This window comes from Mizuhopecten yessoensis, unplaced genomic scaffold, assembly GCF_002113885.1.
Source record: "Mizuhopecten yessoensis strain PY_sf001 unplaced genomic scaffold, ASM211388v2 scaffold2111, whole genome shotgun sequence".
NCBI lineage: Eukaryota > Metazoa > Mollusca > Bivalvia > Pectinida > Pectinidae > Mizuhopecten > Mizuhopecten yessoensis.
Genome location: NW_018404383.1, coordinates 977,504 through 988,783, shown reverse-complemented (window position 1 = coordinate 988,783; position 11,280 = coordinate 977,504). Strand labels below are relative to the sequence as shown.

General features: G+C 33.7%; 1 protein-coding gene across 1 annotated transcript; it reads right to left on the bottom strand.

Moving 5' to 3' along the window:
• Positions 1-273: 273 nt before the first annotated feature.
• LOC110445200 (transcription factor 24-like) lies at positions 274-8,097 on the bottom strand. The gene is made up of 2 exons (XM_021489683.1): positions 7,662-8,097; positions 274-459 (listed from the first exon to the last, which is right to left on the bottom strand). The coding sequence occupies exons 1-2, from the start codon at positions 8,034-8,036 to the stop codon at positions 277-279; spliced, it is 558 nt and encodes a 185-aa protein (XP_021345358.1). The 5' UTR covers positions 8,037-8,097; the 3' UTR covers positions 274-276.
• Positions 8,098-11,280: the final 3,183 nt, after the last annotated feature.

Here is an 11,280-nt window from a genome sequence, read left to right as displayed (position 1 = left end):
TAGGACAACAAGAACGAATAGGAGGGTGAGAAATAGGACAACAAGAACAAATAGGAGGTCGAGGACAAGGACAAAAACGAATAGGAGGATGAGAAATAGGACAACAAGAACGAATAGGAGGGTGAGAAATAGGACAACAAGAACAAATAGGAGGTCGAGGACAAGGACAAAAACGAATAGGAGGATGAGAAATAGGACNATTTCTAGTCAAATTTCTTCTGACGAGATTTTGTTTGTTTGTCCCTGAGATCTCTTGCACAACCAGAATGCTATACATTACATCGGCTCGTGGTTCATATAACCAGTTTGTTTAGGCCTTGTTCGACATTTCCAATGTGCTTGTTTGTTCTGGGACGTCATCGATGAGCAGGCGTTGTTATTTGTTGCCCTCCTCTGACCCTGGGCGGGAAAGGTGCTGGACAATATCCCGGCATACAGGCGCGATCTCATCGGCCATTTCTAAAATTAGAAAGAATATCATAGAATTATGTGGTTATTGACTTCCACAATGTAATTTTTGATACAAATATTGCAACATCAAATATAAAAACAAGTTCCGTTCATGCCACAGACTTTCGAAATTCGACATGAGCAATTTTACCATTTTCATCCAGCCAACGAATTCCTTGGGGTTTTTTTTATTCTTTAATCTGTACAGTATTAAAACTTAAAGAAAACGTTGGAAGAATGGTTGATAAGATGAAAGGAGATAAGTTGAGTTTACCGGTTGCACAACTTAAATTTACTTAAAATGTGTTCTTTGTATGACTGGATAATTTAGTTTACCTTAAATACATGTAGTTAACCCGACTTCATAAGTTAAGTTTACCTAAATTGTTGTATCTACTACGTGAAGAACTTGACCGGGAACCTTGAGTTGTCCTGACTACAAAATTATTGACTAGATTTAATAGTTTTCCGGACTGTATAATAATTAACTGGATACTTTTAGTTCTCCTGATGTAAAATAATTGACTGTATACACTTAGTTTACCTGACCGTATACTAGTTAACTGGTCACTCTTAGTTTACCTGACTGTAAAATAATTGACAGGTCACTCTTAGTTTACCTGAATGTATACTAATTAACTGGTCACTCTTAGTTTACCTGACTGTAAAATAATTGACTGTATACTCTTAGTTTACCTGACTGTATACTAATTAACTGGTCACTCTTAGTTTACCTGACTGTATACTCATTAACTGGTCGCTCTTAATTTACCTGACTGTAAACTAATTATCTGGTCACTCTAAGTTTACCTGACTGTATAATAATTGACTGTATACTCTTAGTTTACCTGACTGTATACTAATTAACTGGTCACTCTTAGTTTACCTGACTGTATACTTATTAACTGGTCACTCTTAATTTACCTGACTGTAAACTAATTAACTGGTCACTCTAAGTTTACCTGACTGTATAATAATTGACTGTATACTCTTAGTTTACCTGACTGTACACTAATTGACTGGATACACTTAGTTTACCTGACTGTATACTAATTAAATGGTCACTCTTAGTTTACCTGACTGTATAATGATGAACTGGTCACTCTTAGTTTATCTGACGGTATGATGCGTAACTGGTCACTCTTAGTTTACCTGACTGTATAATGATAAACTGGTCACTCTTAGTTTATCTGACGGTATGATGCTTAACTGGTCACTCTTAGTTTACCTGACTGTATAATAATTGACTGTATACTAATTAACTGGTCACTCTTAGTTTACCTGACTGTATACTAATTAACTGGTCGCTCTTAGTTTACCTGACTGTATACTAATTAACTGGTCGCTCTTAGTTTACCTGACTGTATACTAATTGCCTGGTCACTCTTAGTTTACCTGACTGTAAAATAATTGACTGGTCACTCTTAGTTAACCTGATTGTATACTAATTAACTGGTCACTCTTAGTTTACCTGACTGTATAATAATTGACTGGATACACTTAGTTAACCTGACTGAATAATGATAAACTGGTTTCTCTTAGTTTATCTGACGGTATAAGGATTAACTGTATACTCTTAGTTTACCTGACTGTATAATAATTGACTGGATACTCTTAGTTTACCTGACTGTATGATGCTTAACTAGTCACTCTTAGTTTACCTGACTGTATAATAATTGACTGGTCACTCTTAGTTTACCTGACTGTATACTAATTAACTGCTCGCTCTTAGTTTACCTGACTGTATACTAATTAACTGGACACTCTTAGTTTCCCTGACTGTATGCTAATTAACTGGTCACTCTTAGTTTATCTGCCGGTATAAGGATTAACTGGTCTCTCTTAGTTTACCTGACTGTATAATAATTGACTGGTCACTCTTAGTTTACCTGACTGTATGATAATTAAATGGTCACTCTCAGTTTACCTGACTGTATATTAATTAACTGGTCGCTCTTAGTTTACCTGACTGTATACTTATTAACTGGTCACTCTTAGTTTACCTGACCGTATACTAATTAACTGCTCGCTCTTAGTTTACCTGACTGTATACTAATTAACTGGTCACTCTTAGTTTACCTGAATGTATACTAATTAACTGGTCACTCTTAGTTTACCTGACAGTATAATGATGAACTGGCCACTTTTAGTTTACCAGATGTATAATAATTGACTGGATACACTTAGTTTACCTGATGTTTAATAATTAACTGATCACTGTTAGTTTACCTGACGGTATAAGGATTAACTGGTCACTCTTAGTTTACCTGTATGTATAATTGACTGTATACTTNGACTGTATGCTAATTAACTGGTCACTCATAGTTTACCTGACTGTATACTAATTGACTGGTCACTCTTAGTTTACCTGACTGTATACTTATTAACTGGTCGCTCTTAGTTTACTTGACTGTATACTAATTAATTGGTCACTCTTAGTTTACCTGACTGTATAATAATTGACTGGATACTCTTAGTTTACCTGATGTATAATGATTGACTGGATACTCTTAGTTTACCTGACAGTATAATAATTGACCTGCTACATTTAGTTTACTTGATGTATAATAATTGACTGGATACTCTTAGATTACCTGATGTATAATAAAACACTCTTAGCTTATTTGACTATATAATAATACGCTTGATCGTTGAAGTGTACCTGACTATCATTTGTTTTTCGACTTGATACTTTATTTACCTGTCTATGTAACAGTTTCATTAACATCCATCTATCATCTATAAAAAACCGATTATTTCTATAAAACAAATATACATATATATATATTAATGAATGATTGTTTGTAACTTCTATAAAAAGTTAATACATTGACTTTAAAAACAAAATAGATAATTGTCTATAGGGAAATAGGAAACACGTATATAATGATCAGGCCTACACGAGATGTTTAGTTGTAAGACTGAACAAGTGAGTGTGAAAACTATTTTGTAATGTTGATTTTTTTTGTAATAAAATAAAATCTATAAAAATGGTTGCATACGTAATCCCTTGGAAAAACACCGATATCAATTTAGCTGACCAGTTTCCTTGTTCGAGATGTCTTTGTTTTATTGTTAACACGACCATATAGCTATATGTTTTTGTGAAAGCTAACACTGGTTGATTGTGTAAATAATTACATAGACACAAGATTGTGAAACTTGTGAATGCACTTCCCATAAACACTATTTATACTATTGATAGCTAATGTACATACAATTGAATGGACCTATTGTGTAAGATGTTATTAATGTATCATCAGTGTCTAACGACATTATATTTCAAATTGAAAAAAGTTGTTCAGAAGGGGAGATAGAAGAGATTGGGAATATTCGTAAAAATATATCAATTTTTGAACCATGCGCCAATTCATACCGCGGTATATAATTACTGTTAAAATATTTTTGTGTACTTCCACTTTGTTCATATTGTTTAAGATTTCAGTCCATTTTGGGCTATGTTCATAATCAATACAAATACAAAATTGCGAAGAACAATCTACACATATTACTAAAGCCGCGTACTGAATGCCTTTTTATAAAATATAAAATTTCTCATTTTGTTACACATACTTTACATACTGTATATATTTCCAACGTTTTTTACCCAAATATCACCGATGAGTCCCAGAAGGATGAAACAGCTGTATTGATTCAGCACCCGAGTGTGTAATACGTTCATCTTTCTTGATAGAAAATTAATATGTTTCGACTTAAAACAGCAGAAAATATTGACCCATAATGATACCATAGCGTCAATGTACAGTGACAAAGTATACAACAGTGCCAACACAATGTGACAAATTATACCACAGCGTCAACACATGACGGCAGAATATACCATATCGTCGACATCCAAGAAAAAAAGGAACTCGAAGTCGGCAAAAAATAAATAAAAAGGCAATAACAAGAACTAGCAATAGACAAATAGAGACATCGTGTTTCCTGACAAATACATCGGAGGTGATGCCTGGTTTTCTGGTCGTGGTGGTCACAGGCTCAAGTTGCAAATCATTTGTTTAAGATTACATTTATAAAAAAGACGCATTTATTCACAAATCTTTTATACTTAGAACAAAATTTGGGGCGACGAATTCCGTAAGTAGAACTTGGCATATTACTTCTGAAACCCCCCCCCCCCCCCCGAAAAGTTATTAAAGTGGCATCGTCTCAAGCCACGGGTTTGAGTGTAAACTGTTTTTGTGCTTAATAACGGAGTTATATTTCAATTCAATCAAGTTTTGCTTTGAATCAGAATCCTAGAAACCGAGTTGTAAGGAGAGTGAGCAGATAAAAACATTGAATTGCGACGATGTTAAAGTGGTGACTTTTATCATAAAACACTTTGGTAGTAGAGGTTTCATTGTCTGTATATGAAGCTAACAGACTCTGTGAAATATTAGGTTCAAATTCCGAAAGATTCAGCTATTTATTAAATTATTGTTCTTCAAAAACAATGCAACATCCGAATGTGAAATCAAATCATCGCGCAAATATCATGATAATTATCATCTTCCTTTTCTCCTTTTACAGTCATAACGTTTATACTTTATCTAAAAACAATAAATAAACTGCCACAGCGTATAGATTGTGTTTTGACATGTATACAACAAATTCGACAAAAAAGTGTCCAAAAATGATCATGCCGACCGACACACGCTCTTTTCTTATGAAAATTAAAAGCTGAAGCGCTCTAACCTGAACATCTCTGAGTTGTCATCTCGAATATGGAACGTGTCGGAAAAGGTTGGGTTCAAAACGTTTTGTCTGTGTAATTCTATAGAAAATCAGGAAATATGAAGTTGCATCACTCCAATATATCAACTTAGCCGGACATCATATATCAGGAAATGAATTGGTAATTACTCATTATTCATAAACAAACAAAAAGTAAATAAAAAATCTAAACAAAAAAACAAATCAAACGGTGTTTATAGCGTCCGTATTTTGCAAGTTAATGTAAAAACAACAATAACGACTGCGGTAACACACAAGTTCATGATCAAGCCTTAATATTGACGCAAAATGGCAACAACGTGAACGTAAAAATGTATATTGTTTAATTACTTCTGTGCTTACAACTGCAAAATTGACAGCGATTTCTTTTATCACTCCGAAATAATTAATTTTTAACATAACATAGTATGTATTCTCTGATAAGCAGGATAAATCAGTAGGTAAATACCAACTATATTAATCGACAATTGTTTATCATTCAAGCCAAAAAGATAATGTAGAAAGTAGGCAGATAATATTTTAACTGCTATAGTTCGAAGCTGAACGTTTAACATATTCTTGCATATGGTAAGAAACATTGTATCGTATATTTGCTTTGATATGTCATCAAATAAGAGTGTAGTGGAAGCGTTAGATAATGTAACAATAATTTGCGTGTAGCTACATGTATATCAAATTTACCAGACTACGTGGACATAACCACTTGCCCTTTCTTTATTACGTGTATATGCCATTTTCAGAAAACTCCCTAAGATAAATGTTAAAGATAAACGTATTACTGTACATCATACGTCTAAATATAAACGGCTTTGATTTAAAAAAATAAAATAAAAAAAATCATTGCGGTGCAGAATTATATAATTATATAGTTCATAGTAATCGTTTTTATAGAGTTCATTAATATACCACTAACGGTTTAATAGAACCTTATACATGGGTAACATTCAGTAAAATAATTATTCATTCATTTAACTATCTGTTTAAATAACTTTATTAATCATGTTTGCAATGTTCGATAACATTACTAATTACATCAATGCATGCTTATCAAACAAAGGGAGATGACTTACATAAGCTATGAGCTTGCTGTCAAGTCCCTGTTCATCTATATAGCTACTTAATGTACTTTTATAATGTAATTATTGAATAAAAAATATTGTTTAAACTAACGTTAAAATAAATAAATGAATAAATAATAATTTAATAAATAACAATGCATAAATAAATAAAAATGAAACCAAAATAAGAAAATTACGGTTTAAGAAATTATTAACGTACCCCGGCGTTAAAAACTGTTTTAATATTGGAGTTGTATATAACTTAAGACTCTATTATCAATTATATAATGATTAAATAGAGAATAGTACATGGTAAAATCCATACCACATGCCATATCAGCTCGAGGACCCAATATCAGGCCGAGGGCTTTAGCAGGTATATACAGTTGTATATAGTTTTACACTTTGGTATTAGTTGTAATATTACTAGAGTTGTATATATGGGGCAAAGAAGTAATTCCAACAGTGTGAACACGTTTAGGTTGTCAAATTTTCGGAGCGATCCGCTCCTTTTTCAAGACACAGTGAAACAGAACAGTTACATGTTCATATACATCATATTACAAGAAGATAGAACTGATATACTATAACTGAAAATATAGCTATTATATAAAACCAATAGTCCCCTCGGCTAAAGACAGCCGAAGGCAGCAATTAAGCTGAGAGCATCGCGGACAAGGAACGCTGATGAACTTTATACTTTATTATTACTTATAATATTGTTACACAGTAATATATATATATAACTTTACGCTGTACTAATATTTATAATATTGCTAGAGTTGCACACATACATATATATATATATAACTTTATACTTTATTATTACGTATAAATTTACTGCAGTATATATATAACTTTACCCTTTACTATAAGTTATAGTATTACTAGAGTTGTAGATATAATTTATATGGCACCATATCGCTAAAACTCAATATAAGCAACATATTACTGTTAATTTTCATACTGCTAGAGATGTAAATAGTTTTATTATATTACTTTTACGGTTCTATAAATTTCATAATCATATGAAATGTATACAACTTAAACATTATAATTAATTATGATATAATTACGGTTGTACATACGTAATTGCATATATCGTGCACTGTAATATCAATTATAAAATATTTCTAGAGCCACCTATTACTTACATTACACTATAAATTAATATTATTAGAGCTGTATATATATTTAATATTTTCTGTCTCTTTGTTTTCTCCAATAAAACAAAGTCTTAAACAGAATCGTCACATATATGAAAATTAGAAAATTACAGTTTTATCGTTAGTCTTTAATGCGTATGACTATGTCACATGAAGCAGTTTTTAAACGTTTGACATACTTGCTTATAGCCTTAGTTTTAGTACATCACTATAGCTGTATATGATATAACTGAATTTGCTAGCTTCCTACCTTAACTGGATGCATGATCCCATTAGCAGCAAATATTTGGTTCTCGTCTTCGTCCTCCCTCAGAGTCCGCATCAGATGGGCGATGTAGGTGGTGGCTAGAACAAGCACGTCCAGTTTTGACAGTTTCGTGTCCGGGGGTACCGCCGGTAACGTGCGCTGTAGCTCCAGGAACGCCCCTCGCAGCGTTTTCACACGAGAGCGCTCACGTGCGGCGTTCTCAAATGTGATGGGACGATTCTGGCTGCTCTGAAATCTGTCTGAATCAAGAAAATTTGAACCTAAACACCCATCGTCAATTTTGTCGAATTCACCAGTTGTTTGATCACCCGAGTTTTGAAATATTAAAGAAGACGTTTGTTCGATGACGTCACCCATGATGATTGTGATAGTAGTTCCAAAACATCCAGTAGGGCTGTTATGGAATCAAATAAATGAGTACATTACAGATATCGAAAGCAAAACGTTAACGATAAAAAAATACAAGAAAAATGTTTACGATGAATAAATCCAAGAAAAATTGGGGCAAAACATCAATCCAGATAATTTTTAGTTGAATCTTGTTCTACGTAAGCTCCGTACATGTGGAAAGCTGTGGACTGCGCGTGGTTTTGTGTTTAATTTTCAAGGAAGTAAACTGTTAAAGAGATAAGACAATTCACCGTGAGAAAATGATCCGCCGACACGAGGAAAGCACGCGAAAGCGAGTCCTATTGGTGAACCGATGTTGGTTTTTTTCCTGTACGGTGGCCGTCTAGAGCGATGTTTGTACGACACCGATCCATCAAACGCTAACCAGCGAGTGATGGCTAAGTGGGAGGGAGCAGGTCATGTAAACAAAGGTCATGTAAACATACGGGAGGGACAGCGCGTGATGGAGGAGGTGACAGGCTACTGGTAACACAATCTTTGTTTTCAATGGCGATACGGATTTCTTTATCCAGATGAGCGGTTTTTTTTTAAACGGTGTTGAATCCGGATTTGTTTTGCCCCTGTAATATCTAGGAGAGTACGTATAATTCAGATTCCGTACTCTTGACAAAAAAGGGTTAATAGTGCCATATGGAAGAGACACTTTCTCTATGTGGTATTGGTAGGGACGGGCTACTTTTAGTGCCCCGGGGGATGGGGTATATGGGGATGTGGTGTGATGTATATAACTGCTAAAGAACTAAACTGTGCAATAGTTTTCCCCTCTAGGTTCGGTAATAACAGGGAAAAGGCGTAATAAGGCCCGATCAATCAATCGACCGTGCAAAGATTTTCACGATATTGCCACCGAGGACAGGACATGCTACGAGAAAACGTTGAGAAATCAATTTCTGATACGAAAAATTACTTATATACTTTATAGGCTCACTCTCCACATAATTAATTTTAAATGTGTATACACATGCATAATCTCCTGTTCATGTACTACATGATGTAATTGTTTGATATTAAACTATGAATCGGATAAAGCTCTCGGGAATAAAGAAACTTCAAAAAAATGATATAGTGTCCCGTTGGAATGGAATATTGAAGGGGGAATGGGGTCGGGGGTCGGGAGGAGNGTAACATATGAAACTCTTTAGAAAATAAATAAATGAAACGACGCAGTTTTCTATTTTCTTTACTATGATAACAATATGCAATTGTGTTTTTTTTAAGTTAAAACAAATGTTATTGCATAGATATCTACAAAAGGATTGGACGCTAGTTATGTCAATTTGTTTTGTCAGACTAGTTCGACTATTGCTAGATCATTTTACAATCTAGCAATGATCTAAACTAGTCTTAAGTTGTTTAATATGACCATTGTTAAATATCACAAAAGAAATTGAACTGACCCACATGACATTTGTGATTTAATTAAGATATATATGATATTGTTTAGTAATGGCGTAAGCTTCATAAATCGACGTTTTTATCATGTTACTTCGGCGGATAGTTGTACGCAAATTCATCATCACAACAAAACCACTAGCCATGATGACAAAAAATACAAGGGATTTTGTCATTATATTATATCTGTTCAATCATCTGTGGGTTTTTTTATCGTGTGATTGAGACAGCGTCATGACACATTCGGGTGTTTTCGGAAAGTCACCTGATCGCCATGTAAACATTCGTCTGTTTACGGAGCGAGGTCGGGATGTTTGTGGAAGAAAGCCATAGGAATGTGATCGGACAGAAGACAAACACTCCACTTGTTGAAGAGGATATCAACTTTAACAACTCTCATTATTATTATTATTATTTTTAAATGAAAGCATGTGAAACTTTCACAACGTCGGGCATCATCGGTCCCAGGTGGAGATCGGTAGTGTTCACCTGGGACCGAGGTTGACAACACAGATTAAACGCCTTTATGGACAAATCACGTTAAAATATTTGTTATGCTCGTCAGAGATATAAAGATAACAAAGATGCAATGTATACATTTGATAGTTGTAAAACTGTAAACAAACATAGACTTTAAGTCGTTATAGAATGATTTGTACATAAAATTAACTGATAGCAAGATTTTCGAATTAAGAGCGGGTATCCGACTGTTGCGCGAGATATGTTAAAATATCTAAGAAAACCTGAAACCTGAAACACTTTTATGAATATTTTGTAAAAGGGAAATTGAAAATATCAAATAATTTACCTGAAGACAGATTCTTAAAATATTTTAAAGATCAAGTAAATCCAGTTTATGTGATGAGCTGAACCCATTTAAGTGAAAACAATAAAAATGAAATCCAATGGAGTGTGACATTGTAAAGTTTGATGAAGGTTATTTTTCATATTAGTGACGAAACTATGTCATTGAAAGCATGCAAAACGGCATCTATTTCAGAAACTTTCGTCATACATTGAAGATCAAGTCATTAGGCTGATAAAAAGTTTGATGTTATTGAAAAAATATTCGTTAATGTTTCGTACAAAAAAAATGAAGAATTAAGTAACATTATTTCTTCTTTGATGAGTGACGTTACCTTTCAAATTTTCAGTGATAGAGCCGAATATTTCCTGTGCGCCAGATTTCCGAAAATCTGTAGTTCATGAAGTTTATGTCATCTAATTATCAATGGCGTACGTATTAAACACAAGAGCTAGGTAGTTCAATTGAAAAAAAATGCTTCAACAAAGCTGGAGGTGAACAAGTTTAATTCACAAAAGTCCAATATTGGAGATAATTATTCGGACAATTATTGAAAGTAGGTGCCCATTTTTATTGTTTAAATTATATTATAAGTTTATATTAACATTTGCTCTGCATTGCCAATATTTAACACTACAAAGGCCAGTTCCGTGTTATAAGACCATAACACTGGCGTACTGATATATCCAAGGGTACGAATAACTAACGGATCGCTATTCCCCTCCGCACTAGCAAACACATTTATAAGCACAAAAAACTCTATGATTCAATAATATTCACCGTTTATGTAAGGCTATTATATAATGTGAATTGAACATATCGATTGATTGAACTATGGAAACCATGTCGATATTTTTGTGCTTATTTCCACGACCTATATTTTTTACGCGGAAAGTCACGAGACAACATTCCTTGAGCAATTCCATGGGCTGATCTACCTTTTGAACAAACACCGCAAAAATTTAAAAGTGCGTTGTGAACTTAGAAATGAAA